This window comes from Hipposideros armiger, unplaced genomic scaffold (assembly GCF_001890085.2).
Source record: "Hipposideros armiger isolate ML-2016 unplaced genomic scaffold, ASM189008v1 scaffold_820, whole genome shotgun sequence".
Lineage (NCBI taxonomy): Eukaryota > Metazoa > Chordata > Mammalia > Chiroptera > Hipposideridae > Hipposideros > Hipposideros armiger.
Window position 1 is genome coordinate 3,455 of NW_017732170.1, and position 25,615 is coordinate 29,069.

Here is a 25,615-nt window from a genome sequence, read left to right on the forward strand (position 1 = left end):
CTGAAAAATCAGATATTTAGTGGATTGTGTAGTGTTCTATTTTGGGCATGATTTCAGAATATTGCTCAATTTATTTCATTTACTTTAAGTTTGTCAAGTTATCAGTCTCTAAATCATAGGATATTTGGCTGCTGTAATCTGTCTCAACATCTGTCCTGTATACAGTTGGTTGGCAGGGGTCCCCTGAACTTTTGTTGCTATTTGGATTTGAAATAAGGTCTGGTCTCTTACACAAGCACCCATTTATAATTTGTTGAAAGGGTGCACTTTGGTTGATAAATCATTTGCTCAGAAACCACATAAACACAGAAACAGAGGGGACTTTGGTAAAAGGATTTTAAAATAACCCAGATCCTATTTTCTACAACTGAAGTTTCTTTCATTTTAATAGCATCTGTGGCTTTCCCTTACACACTCCTTCAGGACATGGATCAACCCATCTTTGCAAAAGCTTTAAGAGCCTTCCTATATAAATATTTCTGTTTATTACTGCTCCCACAGTTATTTGTGAACCCAGAAAATCAAATTATTGGTTTAGAAAACCCTAAGGTTAAGACCAGTTATTCTATCCCGTGGAGCTCCTTGCAGTTGAGCCTGTCACTTGATCAACAGAAAAATATGTGATGTTTTGTTAGAGCCCATTTTGATTCACTGCACCCTTCAAGACCACACAGAGAATGGTCTTTCAGTGCAGGAATCACAACTCAAAGTCTTATAAGGCAGAGCTGCTAAAATAAACAAGTAGAGTAGGTGGTGGGGACTCTAGCCAACTCTTGGTCAACACTCCCACCAAGAATGGGAGAGTAGGGTAGGTGGAGAGAATATGTTCCTGAATGGGATACTGTGTTTCTTATTTTTATCATCCTTTTAGGCATATGAGTTCCTCATTCCTTCTAAATGGCACCAGTCTCCTGGAACTTTACTTGCTTCTCCTACTTAAGTTCCCACCTGGGAACAAGTGGCTTTGTTACTCATGTGTGGTGGTTTTGTTGACATGGGGCAGAGAACAATTCACCGGGTTGCTCTCACTGAAGTAGTCACCTAGTCCTTTTGCTGCTGGCCCCAGAGCCCAATAGCTGACCCATCTGGGCCCAGGGCACACTCAGAGCTACTTCCACTTTTTGCAAGAGATTACTGTGTGTTTTCTTGTCTAATCATATCCTCCACTTTCTCTCTTTCTGGGATTTCTCTTTGGTTAATGTTCACCAGGGTACCTCTTATAGTTTTCCAACTGATAAGTTGAATCACTAGACTTGAAATAGGAGCAGAAATACCCCAGACTTGAAATACAAGCAACAAACCTCCATTTAACCAGAATCAACAATTACCATTTTGCCACACATCTTTAATAAAGTGTTTCTTCTGTACTGGGCTCTATTTTAGGTACAAGGTATATAGGAATAACCAATAGTTATTGATAAATGATAAANTTCTCATTTAAATGACCTGGGGACCAGCCTGACATCAGAATTTTTAAAATCTCTCCAGGTGATTCCAATGCACAGCACAGAGGCCAGTGTTCTAGTCTTATGCCACCCTATATGGTAGCCACAAACGCCATGTGGCACTGAATACTTGAAATGTGTCCAGGTCAACCTGAGATATGCACAAAGACTAAGTACAGAAAAAGAAACTAAGATTAATAATTGGTATATTATTAATATCACATTGTAACATAAATAATATATATTACACATTAATTTAATAATATAGTAACAATGCTATTATTGGTATATTAATAATTACATCTTAATAACAATAAAATACTATTTCATATGGATTACATGATGAAAGAATAATATTTCAGATATACGGAGTTCAATAAAAATATATTACTAAATCCAATTTTACCAATTTCTTTTTGCTTTTGTAAATGTGGTATTGGAAATTTTAGAATTACAAATGTGGCTCATATTAGTGGCTTGCATTATGTTTCTGTTGAACAACACCGTGTACCATCAGCTTAGGCTAAATCTCTGATGCCTCTTGTGTATTCCCACGGTAGGAAGACCCAGGACACTGATTAGCAGGGAGGGGTAAGTTCGACTTCATGTTTGGGGGCAATTCCTATTTCTCATGACCACAAGAAACCTTCTTCCCTATAAGACCTAGTTAGTCAGCCACTTCGGAAATATAATTGTCAACATAATGTCATCTGTAACCTCTTCATTTCCCTGTTGTAATGTCAAAGTAAATTCATCAAAATTTTTATTTATTTTTTAAAGTAAGTCTACAACTTGCAAAGAATATTATTCTCAAAGAGTCCTCTTCTGTGCTTAAAGCTCTCTATGAAATTACTGACTTCCTCCATGGAAAATGTAATCAGTGTGGAAAGAAATTCACTGACTTCTCCAAAGAGGAAGAAAAATCATGTGATCTTGAATCCTAGGGCATCAAATGGCCTTTAAAAAAAATTTTTTTTTTGTACCAAGGGAAAATTTGAGAGGTGTAATAATATTTATCCAATTTTTCCAGTCTGCTAGGAACTTTAACTCTCCATTTTTCTTGGTAGTCAGTCCTATTTCCTAGCAATGGGAAAGCCAGAAATCAAAATTTCCTGAGAACAACTTTATAGGGGTATAGCATTTATCCAAAATTTATCTGGCAAGGATATCTGTGAATGAAATCTCCCTTTTGTTAGATAGCTAGTGCATTGCTTTGTAAAAATTGAAATTTTAATAATTTTTATCTTACTCGCTTTAAAGCTTTGCTTACCTGTTCCTTTCAGCTACGTTCTGAGAAGATGTATGTATAGGAAAAAAGGTATAATTTCTCTGCTGTTTACATTCCCTTCTTGCTGTGCTTCCCTCTTCCTTCAATACCTCTTGAACTAGAAATCGAGAAAAGGCACAAAGCAGATAGTTTTGGGGGAGGATTTATACTATTGTCTGCATTTACAATTTTATAGTTCTAAAAATTACCTAGCATTATAAAATGGAAGCTATAGTTCACATTTATGTACAAGATTGAAGGGCCAAAAAAATTGCTGACTTTGGTGACACAAAGGTAAAATTTTTCAAGGAATGTTGGAAATGATCCACTTTGCTCAATGGTCACTAAGAAAATCATCATTCAGGACATCACACCGACTTTAGAAAACCAAGAGTAAAGCACATGGCAGTACGTCAGTTTGGAGCCTCAGTCTTCTGAGTATTTTTCATTGAGAGTATTTTTCTTTTTACAACTATGATCTGGGAAAGCTTAGATTTCAGAAGTCTTACAGTTTTAATCGGATTATACTTCAAAAATCCCTTCTGAACCTTGCTTTAAACGGGCTGTGGTGCTACATGGAAAGTATTAAACTCTTGATATAGATCTATTAGGGAGTTAGATTTTCTGACAGATTTACAGTTTCTACTCTAAATCTTCTATATTTCTTCATTCTTTTCATTATTTGGTCTATATCTAGCTCAAGTCCCTGGACTCTCCCATATTCCTCAGTTTTGAGTGAGCTTGCAAATGAGCATTTGGAATTTTCTGAGAAGGCAAATCCTAGGCAGGTCATTGTTAGGCGCAGGCAGACCTCAGCTGTTGAATCTTTGTTTTTTATATATGACTCACATGCATTTGGTCAATTGATGTACCTGTTCCAAACTTCAACTTTATCTGTAAAATTCAGGTTGTAACTTTCCCTTACATAGTTTTTCTCAAGAATAAAGGTATCTATGTGTCTAGATAGGGCTACGTGTGTTGTGTAGGTTAATGAGTGGTGACTGTCATTCTTATTATGAGGTAGTTAATATTTGTCAGAAATGCAGAAGATACTGTTTGTATTTTTTCCCTCCTGAATGACACTGCACTGTATAAGAGAGAGGCAGTTTAATGTAGGACACTGACCCTGCAGCTAACTCCCTATGCTCAAATCCTGTTTCTGTCTCCTACTATTTGTAAAATGTTGGGCAAGATTTTTAATCACCTGGCCCTACTTTCCTCATCTGCAAAAGATTACTCACAGTGCCTACTTTATAAGATTATTGTAACTATTAAATGAGTCAGTATATGTGAAGACCCTAGAACACAGTTCCTGACATACAGAAAAGCTATGTTAGTACATATTCATCCTGGCACATACTACGTACTCAGTAAATGTATTATTATATAATTGGGTCATGGTCAGAGACAACTCTTAAATGCAGTTTGGGGGGAAGGGAAGAAAGGTTTTTGAATTTCCCCAGGATACCAAATGTATTGGGTTATGAAAAGTCAGTAATGCATGAATTCAAATGATGAGTATGTGGTATCAAAATTCTAGAAATAATCCAACTTGCATTTTCCAGCCACTTTAACATGTATTTGTGAGTTGTTTCATATAACAACTGGAGAGATACTCAGGACAGGCATTACTATCCCTATTTTAAAACTGAGGAAACTGAAGCTTGATATTGAATTGAGTTGCCTAGGAACACAGAACAGAGGCGAGCCACATAATCATGGCTTCCAATTTGGGTTATTTTTATCACTATATCACACTTTCTACATACAAATGTAGAAATGGTAAATTGCCATGAATGTTTTCTGGATTTTCTAACATGTTCATTTAATTCACTGTGTTAACCCCTTCCCAAAGGAATCTTCCTTAGGGAAACTTAAACATTCCAATATACACAACCTATGCAGATATATCTTTGAAAAGATTTTAAGTGTTAGTTCTTCAAAGCTATAGCTTTAAATATTAATGAACTTAGGAGCATTTTTATCACATGAAGTTTTGTAACCAAAGCTCTTGGTATTATTATTATTATTATTATTATTATTATTATTATTATTATTATTATTATTTTAACTTACAGCTAACTGGGATGTTGATAAATTCTAGGTGCTTAAAAAATCTATTTTAAATTGCAAAAGGTTATTGTTTCCTCTGAAGCCACATTGGTCTCAGGGATAATGACATTTTTATTTTGCCTGGCACTGACAATGACTTAGTTTTCACCTTTGCTTGAGAATTTGCATCGTTTTGCACAAATTGTATTAGTATTCTTTCACTTTTGTGGAGAAAACCATTAAACAATTTTAATGAAGGGNAGCACTTTGTATATTTTGGATGACAGTCCTTGATCAGGTGTGTGTGTTTTGCAAATACTTTTTCCCAGTCTGTGGCTTATCTTCTCTTGGCATTGCTTTTTACAAAGCAGAAGTTTTCAACTTTAATGAAATCCAGCTTATCAATTATTTCTTTCATGGATCATGTCTTCCATGCTGTACCTGTCTCCTTTTTTAAACCTGTATTGACTGGTATTTAAGTTATTTTTAATGTTTTCCTATCACGGAGAGTGGAGCAAGAAACCTTCTTGTTCAAATGTCTTTGGGCGTATGTATGCTTCTTAAGGATATATTCCTATAGGTGAAATGAATGAGTCAAGAACATGCCTACTTGAATTTTTGATAAATATTTGATAAATCTCAAAAAAAAATTTCCAATTTCCATTTGTATCCAGAATATTAGGATGGGAACCGGATTTTAAGACACTGCAGTTTGTTGTGGTAAGAGCACTGGGTTCAGGCCTAGGAAGAACTGGTTCCTAGTCCTCTCTGGATGTCCTTATTAACTCTGTGACATGGCATGAATCACTTAACTTTCCTGTCTCACCGGGTCCTTTACCGTGTCACCTCTCCAATATGCTGGTAGATAACAGCTTCTAACCCTGGCTTTCAGAATTTAATGTGCTTAGTATGCAGTTGTCATAAACTGCATTTTGAAACCAATCTGATAAATCTTCCACCTGCCTACATTCCATTAGAACGGAACCAGACGCAGAGAGAGGCTAAGACCTTCAAGACCCACTCAGATTGTTGGAAGCCAGCTTGGCATGGGGTGCTTTACTGTCTGAATGCTGCTTTGGCTCAGAGATCTCTTTTGGCTGAGTGTCTAAAGCTGGGAGTGAGTCCAGGCAGGCGGCAGACAATCAGTTAGAAAGACAGGAGCAGGGCCAAGGAAGGTGTGACACAAGTCTACTTGACAAGCATTCAGGGAGAAAATGCTGTGTTACCAGACTAACCTGTTTGTCAGTATTCACAGGCGGAGATTTCATATAATGAAATTTCCATAATACACGAATTTTCTTTCCCACACTTGTGCCAGAACAAGATTCAGCCAGTGACTTAAGTTAACACTATCTTTTACCAACATTATTATGACGACTGGAAATGTTTGTTTGGTTTAAATANACACTGTAAACAGACTGAGGCTACTCATCTGGCCTGGGGCCTCTGGTTGCCTCAGCTTCCTGAAGAGCTGAGAGGATTGATATCTGAAGACACACATGGCTAGAGCCACTGGACTTATGGGTTTGTTCTCAAGAGTTCCAGATTACACCTGTTATCTCGGTGATCTGGATTGAATGATAAATCACATGGTCACTCTACCCATGACCCATTCATGGCACACAATGGTTGGGGAGTCCTGAGAGGGTTTTTTTGGGAGGTGGAGGGGTGGGCTAGTTCCATTTCTTTAGAGAGAAATTTTACGTGGACCTGGTGGAACCTCTGTTACTGCTCATGAAAGGAAGATGGGGTAGGTGCAGCTAATCAGATACTTTGATTACTGTTACACTACTCTCCTCCTTTTCTGTAACTTCCTGCCTTGACACTGAGTTGCTGAGAACTCAACCAGAAGGAAATCTCTCATCATTACTGCATCATTCTTTCTCATACTTTCTGGGTGATGCCTCTCACAGCTCTGGTTATTCATGAATATAATCCTATCTGCTGACTGTATTACATCAATGTTTTAAGCTGTGAGCTTACTGAGGCATCACCCTTATTTCTCAGCACTGTTAGTGAATAGATTTATTTTTTGAAATTTGTATTGGAATTTAAATGGAATTTGAGTACAGAGTGAAGAGAAATGTGGATGCTCAATTCAACATCTCGATCCAAAAGCTTTTAACATTCTTTCTTATTGACACAATTGAAATTGGAAAAAATAGGCCCTTGATTTCGCCTGTTGGGTTCTGCATACAGAACTTCTAACTGTATAGTTGTCATCTGTTTGAAATTGAGCCATGCTTTATTAAGATTATTGTTCAAATGCACTCAGAGATCTCGCCTGACCTGCATGGAGCAGTAGGTGGTCTTGCCATTCAGATCCCAGGACTGGCCAGGTTATCCAGATACATTAGATCATTGCAAAAGACCTGTCTATCATCTGAGCAATGTAACTTCTATGTTGTTCAATGTCAGTTCTGTCCTTGAATCTTGGCTAGAGATCAGTTCAAGACTGGGACTAATTAATTAACTTGCTCTTTTTATTCGCCTTTCAAGGTAGATTTTAAGTAAGATATTTTTAAAAGCTAGTAGTGAACTTATCCTGAAATGCTCTGAGGCAGGAGCCCTAAACCTACATTATCAAATAGATTAGCAGCGACGCGCCAATGACATTTTATAATCAGTGCTTGCCAGTGCTTTTAAAATTATGAGTGGGAGAAAGGGAAAGGATTAGAAAACTCTCGTTTAAACAAGCCTTTGCCCATCTCTAATGAGGTGCTTCCTTTCTTGCTTGGGAGCTTGCTAGGAAATCAGCTGCCAGTGATGCAGTGGGGCCAGCATCAGAGCCTTTGTCTTTCTGCCTCCTGCTTCAGTGAACATGTAGCGCACACACCTGGGATACTTGTCAATAATTTAATTTTGTTATCTAGACTGGGGAGTTCACCCTGTGCAACTAAACCCTTTAAAATGATCGTGTCATCCATCATACACAGACACTGCAGGAAGTACCAAGGGCATGGTTAGGGGAAAGTCAGTCTTATAAAAAATTCAGTCTTATAAAAAAGCAGAAAGGGCAGCTCTTGTTTCAATTTTTGGAGGCCAGTTACTAGGTAGTTGATTTTATCACGTCTCCTTGCTCAGCTGTGGGAAGACATATTTTTATTATTCTTTCCCTGAACCAAAATTATCACCAGATTTGGCATCGCAGCATCACACAGTACACATAATAAAATCTTTTATGAATGGATGGAAAGGAAAGTGATGCCACCCAAAGGGGAGAGGAGCTGCCCAGAGAGATTTGGTGCTTCTGGTCATTGTTCAATTCTAAACTTTAACAATAGGATCAAACCCTGGAAAATGATACAGCTAATTATTCAGTCTATCCAAAAAAATAAAACAAGGCACTCCTACAGTGGATCTTCAGACATTATTTTCACTAAATCACTTTTGGGAACTTACTCAGCGGGTGTGAGCTGGAGCTCCACCAGCCGCCCCTCACTGACAGTGGGAACTTGGCTGACTTGCTTGACCCTTGTGTGCAGAGAGGGACCATGATACCAGGCCTGCCTATCACAGACTTCCTGGGAGGATCTCATAAGAAAATAAATAAGAAATCCTCTGGAAAGCTCTGAAACACCATTGAATGTGAGGTAGCAGCAGTAGTATTTTCATACCGTGTCTTAAAGCTTGACAGCTGAAGAGTTTGTTAATCCTGTGTCACATAAGCTGTTACCTTATTAGGTTTTTTCCCCTTGTAGTTTAAGCTGGCAGAACTGTTAGTTTTCTCAGCAGAAGCTGAACACGGATGTCTGTAAGAAATTGATTCCCTTTAGTTCCAATTTTTTCTATCATTGATCAGTTGATTTCATAAGCTTAGCAGAACAGGGAAATATTTAACAACAGAATTCTGATATTGGTAGGTGTTGAGTTCTTTGTTTATATCATATTTTGGTCTGACATTTTTTTACTCGCCTGTGATTATTTTTTTCTCGTAGACACTTTTCTGGCTCAAAGGAAATTACAAATGAATTTCTGCCCTCTATCCACATTGAGGTCCTCTTTTAGTTTTTGGCTCCTACACTTTGAACTTGGGACGCTGTAGTTTACATTATATGGTAGAAAGCAATCAGCCTCTGGTATCTGCCCTGTCCAGTTTTGAAAAATGTATAGCTTCTGTGTAATTTAGGTTTCCTGTGACTAACCAATACCACTACTGCCGCTAATTTAAGAATGTTTCCCCCACTCAGCTTTTTATAGCTCCCTCCTACATTTGTTTCTAAGAAAAACATTTAGGCAAATGTCACACCTTGAGTCATGAATATGAGTCTCACTAGAGGTCCTTGAATTTCAAAGGAAACATCTGGGTGAATTCCTACATACAACTCCTCCCCTCTCCCCCAAGCCTTTCATGCTGAAAAAGTGAAAAGCACTTACTCAGCTTTTGAGCTTTGAATAAAAAGGCATTGTGTTGCCAAGGTCTACAGACCATTGGAATGAGGCTCGCTCTAGCCAATCATAGAGGTGAAGCAAATTCAGTGAAACTCCTGTCCAGCCCCTTTGTTGATTGAATGAGAATTGAGCTCTGGAGAGACTGGCTGACTTTCTTGAAGTCACGCAACTGGCCCTTCGGTGCAGCAGAGCTGGAGTCAGAAGTCAGAACGCAGGTCTTCAGCCCAAAGAAATGCCCTTTCTACTACTTCATGGAGACCACCTAAATTCTTTGCTGCTCCCTGTGCCATGCCTTACTAAAGCTAAGAAATGCAAAAATTGTGCCTGTTTGAATATTTCATTTCTAGACAAAGTCTGGTCTATTTGACTACTGTGGAAATGTTGATCAATGGAGACATAACTAAATCTGCTTCTTGCTGTAAAATTTAGGCTTTTTTGAAGACCAAATACAAATGAAAAAATGCATTCAAACATTTCAAATTGTTATCAAACCAAATTAAAGGAAAAGAAGCATTTTCCACCTCAGTGAACAGCTATGTTGTGAAATGTCAACTTGAAAATAAATGTGTTAGTCCATGAAAAGCAAATTAATTCTTTCTGCTTCTTAGAACTGACTTCTTTAACCTTTGTGTTAAGTGCATCTTTCTAATTGAACGACTTTGGGTAGGATAAAGAGTCTAATAATTTGTTTAAGAGTAAGGAGAATTAGCCACATCTTTACTTAGCATCCAAATTCTTGCTTAGTACTAATGAGCTTTTTGGTTAACAAGGACATTTTTCTTTCTAATTAATGCATCCAAAATTATGAGAACAAAATAGACCCCAGTCGATGGGAAAAGGCAAATAACAGCCTAGCAGTGAATCTTCAGTAGTCCTCAGCTCCTTATGTATAATTTATCTATGAATCAAGCCCACAGAATTTGGGGGCATAAGAAAATTTCTAAACATATTGGAGGATTATTTGGAAGGTAATTTTTCTACTTCTGTAGAAAAGACAGATTGATAACGTAGGGATGCTTTTCTAGTTTAAAGATTAATATTAATTTCCTTGAAGCTAATTGGTAGTAAACTTGAAATCACACTATAATCTAATGTGACGGAAGCATCATAGTGGAGCGGAATGAGTGGTGGATTTGGAATCAGAGCAGCTAACTCAGCCTTTTGTTGACTGAAAGATCTTGGGTAAGGAACATAAATTTGTGGAGCTTCATTTTCTCATCTGTTCAACTGAGGTAACAATTCTTATCTACAGAGTGGTTCAGATTCCATGAAAGAAGGTTTTTGACAAGATATAAGACCTAGTGCCAAGGCAATCAATAAATGAAAAATTATTCTAATATCAAAAAATTTAATTCAATGTAAGATAAAGTAAGGAAAGCACGATAGGCTAAGATCAAGTAGGTAGTGATGACAACTTTCTTTTTTATTCCTCAGCATATTTTAATGTTTTGTTTTAATAAAATTTTTAAGGTTAGAATTCATAATGTAAGTATTTTTGTTAGCCAAGCTAGTGTCTATTTAATGTTGGTTTTAATTAAACGTCTTGACCTGTGAGTGCTATAAGAGTGGTGACTATCGAGCAAATCAAAAGGGAAAGATTCAGAGCCTAAGAATGAAGGTCATTTAACTTATGTCGTGTTCTGGCATACATGATTAATAACAACAATCACATTTGTAAGAGCTTTCTTCAAAGCAGGCCTAAAATAAATATTTAGAAATAAAATGTAAGAAAACGCTTCTTTAAAAGAAAATTAAAACTCAGAAAATTAAGCTCAGAAAAGAATAACACTGGTGCAACTCAGCTGACATGAAAAGCTACCTGCCTTGACCTGGGGTGCCTTGTTTGCAGCGTTCCCTTGCAACAAAAGCCTGCTGAATACAGTGAATCAGAGAAGGGCCCTGTATGAGTTGCATATGCTGCATTATAGGATTTGTAATGGCCTCTTTTCTTACTAGATCAATTCTAAGTGTATATACCTGAATGACCACACCTCCAATCCAAATTTATCTCCTGGTATTTCCAATATAAATTTTCTACTCCAGTCAAGCCTGTCTTTTGGCATGTGTCTTACTCATTCCAGCCTGTTCCTCTTTGCACATGTTTCTGTTCACTACTCATCTACTTAAGAAAAGTTATATTTTCCAGTTCTTCCATGACATTTTCAGCTCATCCCAGCCTATTCTCGTCTTCTCTTTCTTATCCTCAACCCCATGGGAATTTCTATCTGTTCCAGACATTTTGGCACATGATCATCTTCTGACTATAGAATTTAATTTTCCTATCATGTATATAAATCTTTGCTCACTATCCAGAGGCCACATAGGCCATTATCATGGGTTGAATCCAGTAGGTAGACCATCATCCGAGCAAGATTCAGAGCAGAGATTCAACCTGCAAGTGTTGGGAGAACAGAGAGATAGCATGCACCTACAGTGGGAGCAACTAGCATCGTGCTAACAAACTCAGAGTTTCTGTAACCCTAGTACCTTGGTCCTAGATATATTCACTGCACGCAGAGAATTAAACTTTCTTAAATTTGTATGTTGTACCAAAGTTACGGAAAGCAGGTTTCTGTCTTTCATCCAGAGGCCTAAATGGTACTCTGCGTAAAAAGGAGTGAATCATCATTGGTTTTTAGTATCTGGTTATAAGTTGGAGATATATGTTGGGGTTACCAGTATTACCAATTGCTTGTGAGTGAATTTTAATGACAGCCTGACCTGAAGATGTGAACAAATGATTGAAATTCAAATAGCTCATAATAAATGCCTTTTGTTGGTAGGCTAATATATGCAGGATGAGGCTGGAAAAGATAACACAATTTTGTTCAGAGAGTTCACCGAGAGTCATAATAAGTTAATTCAAGACTTACTTTCTACTAGCTTTGATGTATATTTATAAGGTCTTTCCTCTTTATTCTTTTCTGTCATTAGTGGATGAAATATAATGTTATATTAAATTTTGATTGGACTCAGAATTCGGCCAGGGTGGTGGTATCTGATATGGTGAGAGGAAAGCAGAATTTCAAGTTTTATGTCAGTTTACTTAGAATTCAGTGTCTGTATGATCTAATTTTTTTTTTTCCTAAGAGAATGTCTTAAAATAGCTCAGTGGATGATTTGGACATCAAGTTCAAGAACTTAGGAGTTTAGAGCGTAGGAGAATGAGACACATTTTTACCATGAAGCATTTTGTGAGAGGTCTTTGCAGAGTGCTTTCTGTTGTGAGTCCATTAGTAATTCCCCATAGAAATTTCATCCATTAGGGGAGGATGCTTTCCCCCGTTCATCAGGAGGAGAAATTGACATAGAGATGATAGTGGAGTATTTATCAGATTAGTAACATAGGTAGGAAGAAAGCTTTCAAATCATGGACTTTCCATCTGTTGCTTAGCTTCCTCAGTTCTTCTTCCTTCCATTCAAAATTTCCTATAAAATATACATATGGGTTAAAAATAATTATAATTCTCCTTTCAGTTGCTATAGCAATGTTATTTCCTTAATGCATCCTGTGTGCCTTTATGCCCTTCTGAATTAATTTAGAACAAAGCAGCTCAATTTTAGAAATAAGGTTCCTTGAAAATAGGTGTCAAATGTTATTACAGTGATTTAATGGCATCCAGATGAGAGAATATCTACAGACCTAGTGTGAGGCCATGGCCTTGTGACTATGATTTAAAGGTCGAGACTCCTCCTCCGCTGGGCCCCTCTTCCCTACTATGGATGTTCTATTTTGAGAGCAATCAGTGGGCGTTTAGGTTAAGAAATATGTAGAATAATATTCAGAATCCTTTTTTTGTTTTTTTTTTTGTAACTGTACACTAAAAAAATGGACTCAGAATCTCTATATTCTCCCCTCTCCCTCACTTCATTGTCTCATGAATCTTTCTGTTTTTCTACTTATGCCTAAAGGGGAAAATAGGAATATTAAAACAATTTTATTCAAAATGACTTCTAAAGTTCTAAAAAGCAAAGATTATTACTGTCGGTAGTTAATGTAATTGTAATGTAGCAAATGATAGGCAACCTGACCATTCTACAGAAGGTAAGCACCTTTGCTCAGTTGCTGGATCTGTTCTACAGCTGTCTATAATTTCATTGATATTTGAAGTAGGATATATTTTAATAAAGTAAAACATTTCAGGTGTTTATATATTTATAGATAATGTATTAGTTAAAAACTTAAGTTAGTAAATTAGTAAAATTTTCTTCTTTAGGGAAAAGTAGTTTAAATTTTGTCCAAAAACCATAACCAGTATCTTTGATGCTAGTTATTAGCATATGAGAGAATAAACATAACCAAACGAAGGCTTGTATTGTCTCTCTCTGATGTTGATCATTTGGATTTATTCACCTAAATTTTGGTCCAAATATGAGTCATCTTTATTGAAATGAAATGGAACCTGGTAATAGGGCTCTAATTCATAAATAATTAAATAGCTTCAGGAGTTCAAACTATTGTGTTCACTCAGTTTTACTGTATCAGTCAGGGCTCCATCAGCGAAGCAATATAATGTGTTACAGGAATTTGACGTTATGCATTAGGTGTGAGCACGTTAGGCCTCCAAATATCGCATAAGAGTCTCTGCTATGCTCCACTCTAACCAGAAACACATAGACAAAGGAGCCCTGGTCACTGTAGTTCAGCCTAGCCAAGTTCACATGGGACAAAGTCATCACGTGTGGTATGAGATTTAAATACTTCCTTTAACTATTAGGGATTTTTTAAAAATATAAAATGCCTCTGTCTACCTCAAGCCTCTCTCAATTGATCTTTTTGTGTGTGATTTAAAAAATCAACCGTTAGCACTATAATCAAAATTAGAATATGACATAAACTTTGCCAAGCCAGATATTGCCTCTTAAAAGTAATGATCCTTAAACTATGTATTTGTTTATAAATCACATGTATATGCCCTGATGTTATTATTAGGCAATATAATATAATGATTCAACATCTTTAAAATCTGTCAGTGAGAGGAGTTTGAATGTTGGCTCTGTAAGGTGCTAATTGAATGAATTTAACCTCTATTTCCTCCTATGCAAAAGTATCCATCCCCTAGGATTGCTAGAAGGTTAGTTGAAATAATGTATGTAATACTCTTAGTTTTATACCTTTCACATAGTAACTTCTCACTATAATAATTATTATTAACAGTAGAATGTTCACTGTTATTTTGTAAACATTTTTCTGCTTTTATTTGGAAAAGAGTGACTGATAACTTTGACTCAATTTTGTTCAAATGTGATTCCTGACAGCACTCTGCCAAAAAGTGAATATAGAGATGCTAAGATGCATTTTTGATACCTCACTGATTTTTCAAGTCTATGAATTTTAAATCCCCCAGGGCTGAAATGAGCTTTTTGCTCTCTCTCAGGGCTGATTTATTTCGAATCCAGAGAGCAGCATAGGAAAGCACCTGGTAAGCAGTGAGGCAGGTGGAAACTCCTCTGTTCAGCCTTAAAGCTGCTATTTTCCAACACACACTTTTCTTGTCTTTGTCATTCCTGTGCAAAGCCGTTTTATTTGCAGACGGCCAGGAGCCTGAAGCCAAATAATAAGCAAATGCAATTAGGGGAAATGGATGAAATTTCCTTATGTGAGGCCGGCTCATTTTTTACTCCCCAGGCTGTAGAAATTGTAATTGTTTGTAGCAGGAAGTAATAAGAGCAAGAAAAATCATTCTGGCTCTATACTATACAGTGAGTGAGAGAGGCGATTTGTAATCGACAGTGGGTTTGTTTCATCTGTCTGATGAAGAAATATTGTGCTTGTATGGCCTTGTAAGCCATGAAGATGAACTTAAATCCCTCTTCTTCCTGTCAACAGTGCCTATTCTAGGACAGCCTTTCTGCCTTAGGGAAACAAATCTAAAATTTGGTTAGGATAGAAAAGATTTAATAAAATTTATTCTTACAGTAAGCCATTCTAAGATCAGGGGGCTGTACAGCATAAGGAAAATGGTGATGAAGGAGAGAATTTTATCCCTTAACCTTCTCAGCAACCTTCGTCTGGCATTCCTAAAGAAATATTTAAAAATATGGGACGACGTCAGTGGTATTTAAGGGGTAGTAGAAGTTATTAGACTTGGAATCAGAAGATCTAAGTTTGAGCTACAGTTTTGCCCCCTGCTATTTTTTAACCTGGTATGAATCATTTATGATCTTGGACTACACATTCCTCTATTATAAAATAGGGATGATAGCATTTGTTCTGTTTACCACGTAGTATTGCTGGGAATAGTAAATAATAAAACATTACACTTACGTACTGCCATGCATGTAAAGACAGTAGTGTAGGACATACTCCACAGCGAGACTAACAGTAGTTTAGCCTCCGCCATTAAACAAACAATTAAGAAAAAATAAGAACCAAGGAGATGGAATATGCCTTGAAGTGAATATTTGAACTTATTTTAAGGAATATTGTTGTTTGTTAGGTGAGCATTTATTGTCTATAGCTAACAGACTTAATGTTTTTTATTTAACACTATATGTGTTATATACTACATATATAATATTATTTATAATAATTGTATGATTTTTATAGTGATATTGCTTCAAATTCCAGGCCCCCCAGGTGTCTGGCGAGTTCTGAACGAGTATATGGCAGAGTGGCTGTTCTGTGCTTGTTGTTTAGCATGAGGAAGGTTTCTTGCTATATGTTAGAACTGAGGGTACAGGGAAGCTGCTACACATATCATTCCAGGTACTGTGGAACACTAGAAAACAGATTTCCTGAGATGTTCTGTCTGTACTGGTTCCTACCATTCAATGTGCTTCTTTTTTTTTTTTTTTTTTTTTCCTTTTTAATTGAGCCTTGCCACACGTCAGAACTCCATTCTTTCCATGGCTGAGTTTGTAGTCCTTGACTCCTGTCTTGCTGTTCTTCGGCCCTTGTATCCTGGCTGTCTGCGTCTCCTTCACTGCCTCCCCTATCTTTTATGGGAGATGTTTGCTTTGCTATGGAGAAAGTGGAAATAAAACATTCACCACTTATTACAAAGGGAGAATGAAGGAAAGTGGATTTAAAAGGCAGCAGCAGACACTAACATTAAATGTGGTTGTTGGAGAATCACTTGGCTAAGGGTTAGGAGATCCAGCCGGTAAGATAGTTGGTGTGCACGAAACAAGACCTGCTCTGTGTCTGGAGGTGGAGTCACAACAGATGGACCTCGTATCTGCTCCCCAGCTGCTCACAGTCTAGTGTAGTAATTCTTAAACCTCACTCTGCATTCATCACCCAGAGGCCCTTTAAAACACGGATGCCTGGGGTCCACCCTCAGAAATTCTAATGGAATTATTCTGATTGAATTAATCTTGGGTGGGCCCTGGATAAAGCAACTGTTTTTGAAAGCTCCCCACATGATGTTAATGTACAGCCAGATTTGAGAATCACAGTTCTAGTCAGCTCTGGTTTTAGTCTTTCACGTGGTATCAACTCATAAAAGTCGTAACATCTCCTTCTTGATGTAGTGTCCCCATCCATAAAACATGGATGATATCAGCAGCTCTTCAATTCATTCATGTCATAAATTAACATTTAAGAAATTTTTTTTCTGTGTTAGACTTTATAACAGGGTCCAAGGGGGAGATGAGTCACAGTATCTGCCAGAAAGGGGTTTAGAAGAAGAAAACTTTAAAACTGCAGACCTGAACAGCATTTGACCCCAACTTGCTGTATGTACACAGCAGACAGGAACTTTGTGCTGATTTATTACTGAAACCACTACCTGCTCCTGAGCAACTGAAAGCTTCTGGCCAACAGTCACGTGATTGTGCTGCCAAGTCTCCCTTCAGTGTAATCTCCAAGTGCACTGCCCTGTCTGGCAAGCCCACCCGATGTCCTAGACTAGTGTATTTGCACTCCCACTCACTGAGACTGCTATTTCACACTTTCTCCTCCAAAACCTCCAACATTACCCCAAAGTTTGACTGTTGATGTGTCGCACCATTTTCCAGAGAAAAATAGAAGCAAAAAAAAATTAGAAGCAATTTAAAAAGAAACACATTGTTTTTCAAGTACAGAATCATTCAATTTACCTGCATACATGCCCGTGTTTTGCTTTTCTTCTTGTTAAGGTTGTTCCTGCTCATTTCTAAGTGTAACAGTTCTTCCTGTGCTCTAAAATCCACCTGTGCTCTCAGCTACGGAAGCACTTCAATTGTCTCCACACTCAGCTGCATCATCAATTTATCCCTCTCTGCCAGGTCCTTCCCATCAACAAACGTGCATCAAGAGTGCCTACCTGAACAAAACTGTACAAGAATATCCTCTGAAAAACCCACATCACCCTCCATCTCTCTGCTCCTCTGCTCTGTACAGCTTTTTGAAAGCGCTATATGAGCTGTCTCTATTCCCTCACCTCCCAATTTCCCACTACATTCCAAGCGGGCTATTATCCCCACCACTCTCTACAAAGGTCTTATCAAAGCCACAAGATAAGCCATGAAGTCGCTGTGCTCATCTTTGTCAGCATCCAGATGGCAGCTGACATAGTGACCGCTTCTAGACACGCTCTTCTCTGACACCACGTTGTCCTGGCTGCCTTGCTATATGATGAATGACTTGCTTTCAGTCTCCTTTGCTGATGCCTTTACATGTTGAGTCTCCCAGAGGTTACTCTTAGCCTCTCCTTTGGTCTCTAACTGAACTATCTCTTGTCATATCTTCTGGTTCCATGACTTTAAATACACCTATTAGCGGATAACGCCAAGTGCGTACGTTCCACATTTCTTATGCCTGGTGCTCTCTCTCCACAAACCCGCTCTTGCTCCTCATTCCATCTTTTCCATCTCAACTAATGGAATTAATTGGCCCTGTTGTTCAACTCCAAAACTAAATGCCTCCCTCAATTCCTTCCTTTGCTTTATCCTACAGCAGCAAATCCATTAGAAAGTTCTGTTAGCAGCGTCTCCAAAATGTATTCCAGTCTGACTCTTTCAGTATCACCACGCGACCTCCTTTGTTCTAGCCACTCTCATCTCCACTGGGCAACATACCAGTCTCCTAACTGGCTTCATGGTGACCACCTTCACTCTCTTGTCATTTATTTCCCAGAGTTGTCAGAGTGATTTTTTTTAAAAAGTGTATTATTACAGTATACATTAGGGTATATTACTCATTTTAATTGCTTCCATTGAAATATGAATATAACTCACCTTTCAAATAAATCAATTGTAAGAAAGACGTTTTTGAGAAAAATTCGGGGAATTTAGATGAGTGTTTGAGGATGGTAAGGGATTGTGGTTAATTTTGTTAGGTTTGGTAATGGTATTTTGGTCACGTAAGAGATTGTTCTTATTTTTAGGGGTATATTTAGGGGTGAAATGACATGATTTCAGGAATTTTCTTTAAAATGCTAAAATACCCCATTTCCTCCCCAAAAGAAAAAAAGATAAAGATGTGTGGCAAAAAGATAATTGTTGATTCTGGTTCAATGGAGGTTTGTTATGCTATCTTCTCTACTTTTATATATGCTTCCCAATTTTCTTAATATAAAGTAAAAAAAAAAAAAGAAAAAAGACAATGAAAAGGTTTCCAGTTCTTTGTTATCGCCCTTCATGATTGAATATCTGCCTCCTTCCCCTGTATTCCACTTTCCCTTTCATTTGTTATAGTTCACCGCCCTCACAATCTTTCTCTTCCTGAACTCTTCAAGCCTGTGCACCCTCTGGTCCCTCTGCCTGTTGCACTCGACACGCCTGACCTATTCAGGTCTTACTGCCAGAGAGATTTTCCCTAACATTCCTCCCTCCCACCCCCACACACTCTATTCCTAAAAATTGCGCTGCTTTGTTTACTGTTTATGGTTGGTTTTCTTCTACTAGAATTTAAGCTCCATAAGACAGAGACTTTGGGTCTAAAACAGTCCATGGTGCGTACTTAATAAATACTTGTGGACGAATGACGTGGTATTACTATTTACACCATTTCAAAAACAGGGAAACTGAGGCTATAAAATTATGTAATGTTCTTAATGGCACAGATATTAGAGGCAGAATTGAGATGTAAACTCAAGTTTTTCTCATTCGGAGCCTTTAAAGCTCTAGTATGTTACTTCCTGGTGGAATGGATTAAAGGAGGGGGGTGGGGAGCATAATCCCCCACTCACAAAATTGAATGAGTTGCTTTTGTAGGTGTATGCTTTGGGAAGAAATTCTATGGCTTTAATTAAAGTCACAAAAGAGTTTTTGAGACCCAAATTTTCATCATTGTTTCTTTGGTTGCTACCAGAGACAGCTTACAAGGGATGATCAAAACTTATGGTAAATGTTTAAAAAAAATATTACAGTAAAAGACACATTGCCATTAATCCCTCTCAAAATACTCCTCATTTTGAACACACTTATCCCATTGTTCTTGCCACTTTCTGAAGCAGCTCTAGAAGTCCTCTTTCGTGAGTGTCTTTAGTGGCGCTATCATGGATGCCTCGATGTCCTGAATTGATTCAAAACGTTTACCCTTCGTGGTCATTTTCATTTTGGGGAAGAGCCAGAAGTCGCACATTGCCAGATCCGGTGAATAAGGTGGATGAGGACACACCATAATGTTTTTATTTGACAGGAATTGCTGTACCAGAAGCAAACATTTAACTTGTGAACATTAACTAACTTATTTGAATTTAATACTTTTTTCCCCCCTCCACAGGCTATTGGACGTCCCTATATGCCTCCATATTGGTCACTGGGATTTCAGCTGTGTCGATGGGGCTATAATAGCATAGATGTGCTGAAAAAAACGGTTGAACGTTTAAGACAGTATGATATTCCTCATGTAAGTGTACCCCAAACATATATAGCATATATGTTAACATATATGCTATATATAATATATATGTATATACACACGTTTGTATACATATGTATATGTGTGTATATGTGTGTGTGTGTGTGTGTGTGTGTGTGTGTGTGTGTGTACACATACATTTGTGTGTTACAGTAGTCCCCCTCTTATCCACAGGGGATATGTTCCAAGATCCCCAGTGGATGCCTGAAACCATGCATACTACCAAACCCTATGTATACCATGTTTTTTCCTATGTTTACATACCTTTTCACTTAAAGGAAGCACTTTACAGCTTCTCTTTGGCATATCCAAATTGCCAGCATCACTATTCTTGTGCTTTGGAGACATTATTAAGTAGAATAGAGTTACTTGAACACAAGCACTGTGAAAATGAGGCAGTTGATATGATAACCTAGCTGGCTACTAAATGACTAACAGACAGGGATGTATACAGCGTGGATACATTAGACAAAGAAATGATTTCACATCCCAGGTGGGACGGAGCAGAATGGCAGGAGACTTCATCATGCTACTGAGAAAAGCACACAGTTTAAAACTTGTGAATTGCTTATTTCTGGGATTTTGTGTTTAATATTTCTGGACTGCAGCTGACTATGGGTAACAAACCACAGAAAGGGTTTTAAGTGGGGGATTTCTGCATTATCTCAGTTTCCAATACAGAATTGTTTTCATTCTCTTTTCTTACAGGATAATCTGACACTCACACCAATATTTCAAATTGTATACAGTCACTTATTAGCTGCTACTGATGCTTTGACAATATTTGTCTGTTTTTCTAATGTTTGAAGGGTCTGTCTGCATTGCTCTTTTGTACAGGATGTTCAGTATGGTGACATTGACTACATGGAACGTCACTTGGACTTCACCTATGATAAAGCTAACTTCGCTGGTCTGCCCGAGTACATTAAGGAACTGAAAAACGATGGACTGCATTATGTCATTATTTTGGTAAATTTATTTTGAAGAGCAAAGATACAATATCTAAATTAATATTTTATAAGCATTTCTAAAAATATATATTAAAATTAATTTAGCAAAAAAGAATAACCAGCACTAATGTATTTCTGAGGAACAAAATTTTATGTACTATATAATGATAAATGTTATATTTTTTAAAGAATAATAAACTATAAGCAACTTTTCTATTATTCAATGATAGAAAAATGTCAAGTGATAAAGGAATTCAGTAACAATTTTTAAAACTGCAGTGTTCTTTTTTTAAAAAAAATTGACTTACAGTTAGAAGGAAAAGCTGTTTTTCCACACATCACCCTGTCTGTCAGATTTGAAGACTTGGCCATATACTATCCTAAACAAAGAATAGTATAGTTTTTGAATAAATGCAGTGAACTTAATTTGAAAAAATCTTTTCTCCATGTTGCAGTACAACATTATTTTTCATTTAATACATTTATAATATAAAAAGAAAAGTCTCTATAACTGCTTCTAGGAGCATGAATGTTACTAAAAATAGATTCGTATTAAAGTATTTATCATAATGCAGATGCGAGACAGTCTAAATTTTAAAAATATTTTTTATTTTAATATAATAAAAATGTCAGTATGTATTATAATTCCCATAGGACTTAATGATGCTAGAGGTTTGCAGACAGAGTTTCTTTTTTATTTTTTAAGAATGGCTTATTATAAATAAAAATATATTTACCAACTGAGATAATTTAACAGGAATGTATGAAGAAAAATACTTATAAATATATTATGATATTAAAATGTTTAGCAAGAGAAACAGACTTGGAGAAGGGTTAATAAATATTTTTGGAAAAAATTAAATATAGACTCAGACATTGTTTCCTTTCATTCATTTTAAGACTTGACTTTTTAAGAGGGACAGTGACTTTAAGAATTTGCCAACTACAATGCTTCATTTTGTGAAAGAGAAACTTGTCCTCTTAAAATTAAGTGGCTTGAACAGGCTTTTTGTAGATAGTCTTTTGAGAGTAGAATACAAATTTCTTGATTTCCCCATCCAGGGTTTTTTTGTTTATTTGTTTTATAATTTCACAGCCTTATCGCATATAAAAAACAACAAACAAACAAAAATAGAAAACGCTGTTTGCCAAATAGCTTGAGTATTAGATTTATCTACTTATATAACTTTTCAGGTAAAGAAAATTAGAAGCAACTGATTACATTGTTAAATTGATATTGCTTGCTTGGATCCACATTTTGCAGCACTAAAAAATTAATGGAAATGTGAATGTGACAGTTTTTATATTTGTAACCATACTTAATAGATGCGGCCATCTTCCTGTATGCAGCATAAAAGTCACTGTTTATATGAATATTAGATATTCATATTTCAAATATTTTTGGAAAGTTTATATTTAAATATCAATTTCAGACTATTACCAATTATAATGTTCTTGGGAATTTGCAGGATCCTTTTTTGACAAAAGATGAACCACAAGGTACTTACAAGCCCTATGAACTTGGAGAGGAGTTGGGAATTTGGGTCAATAACTCTGATGGAGTCACACCATTTGTCGGCAAAGTAAGCACCTTGAAGAATAGATGAAAACCTCCTTCTGTATTGAGTATATGATAAACAACCACAATTCCTATGGCATCAGTGAACTGGTATCACCTGAGTTCAGTTGAAAAAAATTATGTGTAGCTTTTCGAGCTGAGATTGGAGCATTGGCATGGATAATATATATGACTTTTAAAGAAATTATTTAAGTCCCATAGAATTTGTTAGAAATCCAAAGAATATACTAATACACAGTGTAAAATTCTAAAAAGGCACATTTTAATAAGTGTTACAAAATTACAGTTAATGTCGATTGAGATTATATTGGAAAATTAAGGAGTGATACGTATATTTCTTAAGTGAAAGGAAGTTCTTCACTTTTTTCTTTTACATAATGGAAATATCTTTAATGCTTTTGCTGATGATCAAAGTGTACCATATTATTAAAAAACATATGTTATAGTGACTTAGAAACAGTAGAAAGAGACAGTCCTTTTCTCAAAATACAAATCTAATCATTTCAGTGTATATTCCTCCAGATTTTTGAATACATGTAACTGTATTTTACATAAATGGGAAATACAACATGTAACATTTAAAGCTCTTTAAAAAACTATAACAATATTACAGGGTGCCAAAAAAATGTATACAAGTGGACAATTTGGTCAACGTTGCTCAAGCAGTAGTACGCCATAATCAGAAGTGTCTGGATGCTGATGGTAACCACTTTGAGCACCTCTTGTAATTGTAAAAGTCAAGTGTGACTTGTATTCATCTTTTGTTATCAGCATATATTGAGTATTACAATTTTAATACAGTTTTCCTTTCTTATAATGTATATATGGTTTTTTTGACACCACATATATATATATATATATATATATATATATATATATATATATATATATGTGTGTGTGTGTGTGTGTGTATATGTCAATACATATAAAACTATCTCTATCTCATCTTTTTAAATAATTATGTGATATTCCACTGGTCTTATGTAAGGAAATTAGTTTAACCAATTTCTAATGATGAACATTTTCTTGTTTCTAATATCTTAATATTATAAACAATGCTACAGTAAACATGTTAATACAGTGTTATATATTCTTGTCTCATGCCCATATAAATTTTTTAAATGTAATGATTACACCTAAAAATTTATGTCCCAATTTGAAGCAACTTAACATCTATACAATATTGAGTCTTCCCATCCACAAACATGCTGTATTTCTCAATTTATGTCTTCTTTTGAATACTTCATAAACATTCTATAGTTTTCTTTATATTATTTTTATGACTCTTATTGACACCATACATATATTAAAATTTTCTTGCTATTATAAGTGTAATTTTTGCATTTCCTAATCCCTATATTTGTATTAATATAGATTTATGTGTGGAGAGAAATGGCTAAATAATAAAAGAACAATAAAATATTATTTCATGCACAATTTCACGGTTGAAGACAACTGGACAGGGATATAGGATTCCATTCCCATTCTACTATGAACTTGTCATGTACTTTTTCTATGTACTTGGATAAGTTATTTAATTCCAATGATTCTCAATTTTTATTTGTATGACTCAAAATGCAAAGTAAGGCTCCTACTGAGATTTCTATGCTGTATTAGGCAAGTTGCATTATTTAGTTTGACTTACTTCTCTGTTGTAAGTTGCATTATTTAGTTTGACTTACTTCTGCATCATAGGCCTGGCCTCCAGGAGATTCAGTGTATCCAGATTACACCAATCCCCAAACAGCAGAATGGTGGATTCATATGTGTACAGAATTCAAAAACGTCCTTGATTATGATGGGATCTGGATTGTAAGTCTTAACTTATTATTTAATTTTTTTTCCTTGGTGAAAAAGTAAGATGTTCATCTACTTGTCTTTTTTCATATAGCAAGCTGAAGAAAGTGAAAAAAATTTTCCTTCTTGTTTCCTGGTAGTCTTTGCCTTAACTCCTCTAATGCACCTCTGGAGAAGAGAACTACTTTTTCCAAGACTGGTGTCATCTTTTCTGCCATCTTGATCCTTACTTCATTTTACTCTGGATGAGACTGGTTTATGCACTCATTATGGTTTATACCTACTCTGTGCAGAGTGGTGGGAGGCAGTCATTGGGGAGATAGTCTGACAAACAAGCTATTGTATGACCATGACAGAGCAAGCACTGGATACAATGGGTACAGAGGTGAAGGGCATCACACTCAGGTCCATTGAACTCAAGTCTGGAGAAATCCAGACTTACCAATAGAGGTGATGGTTAAGATGAGGACTGGCCAATGAATGGGAGGTAGCTGAGTGAAGCAGGGTGTGGGTATGGGTGGAAGTGTTTCAGGTAGTAGGAACTGAATGTGCAAGAGTGCAGAGGAAAGAGGGGGTGCTGATCTAGTGCTACTGGTACAATTGCAAGTTGTACGTATAATAGGCTCCTCTCTGCCAGAGAAACACTTGCAAACAGAATCATGTGACTAGACAGTTGAATGAAGGTTAGACAATTTCTACTACTCAACAGAGGGGCATTTTTCTCTGCATGCAGCATAATTTGTTGTTCATATGCCTTTGGTCATGCTCTCCTTTGCATTTTTCCTCATTTCTACATATTCAATGTGCAGCCTCCATATGAACTTCTCCATGAAGTCTTCAGTGGTACTCATACTCGAAGTAATTCTTCCTTTCTCTTATTTCAGCAAACACCTATTTATTGAGTACTTACTCTGTCAGGAGGCATTGAAGATACACTTAGAAAAATTCTTGCTTTCATGGAGCTGACATTTTAGTGGAAGATACTGACAATAAACAAGATAAATAAGTAAAATATGTAGTGTGTTAGGTGATAGTAAAAGAGAAAAATTAACCTTGGGAGTAGGTGTCTTAGTCAATTCAGGCTGCCTAGTCCATTCAGACTGAGTAGCTCATAAACAACAGAAATTGATGGCTCACAGTTCTGGAAGGCTGGAAGTTCGACATCAGGGTGCCAGCATCATCAGGTGACAGCTGTCTTCCAGGTCTCAAACTGTTTGTTGAATCCTCACATGGTGGCAGAGGCTGGAAAGTTCTGTGGGGTCTCTTTTATAAGGGCACTAATCCCATACAGACGGCCTTCACCCTCATTACCTAATCACCTCCTAAAGGCCCCTCCTTCAATAA

At 36.6% G+C, this 25,615-nt stretch overlaps 1 protein-coding gene across 1 annotated transcript in view; it reads left to right on the forward strand.

Annotated features, from left to right (window-relative positions):
• LOC109374407 (maltase-glucoamylase, intestinal-like) overlaps positions 1-25,615 on the forward strand; it is a gene marked incomplete at its 5' end in the record, with an annotated part of 58,576 nt that overhangs the window by 3,318 nt on the left and 29,643 nt on the right. The window contains 4 exons of the mRNA XM_019628982.1: positions 19,808-19,933; positions 20,783-20,914; positions 22,365-22,478; positions 24,170-24,286. Of these exons, the coding sequence (XP_019484527.1) occupies positions 19,808-19,933; positions 20,783-20,914; positions 22,365-22,478; positions 24,170-24,286 (489 nt within the window). The remainder of the gene's footprint in view (positions 1-19,807; positions 19,934-20,782; positions 20,915-22,364; positions 22,479-24,169; positions 24,287-25,615) is intronic.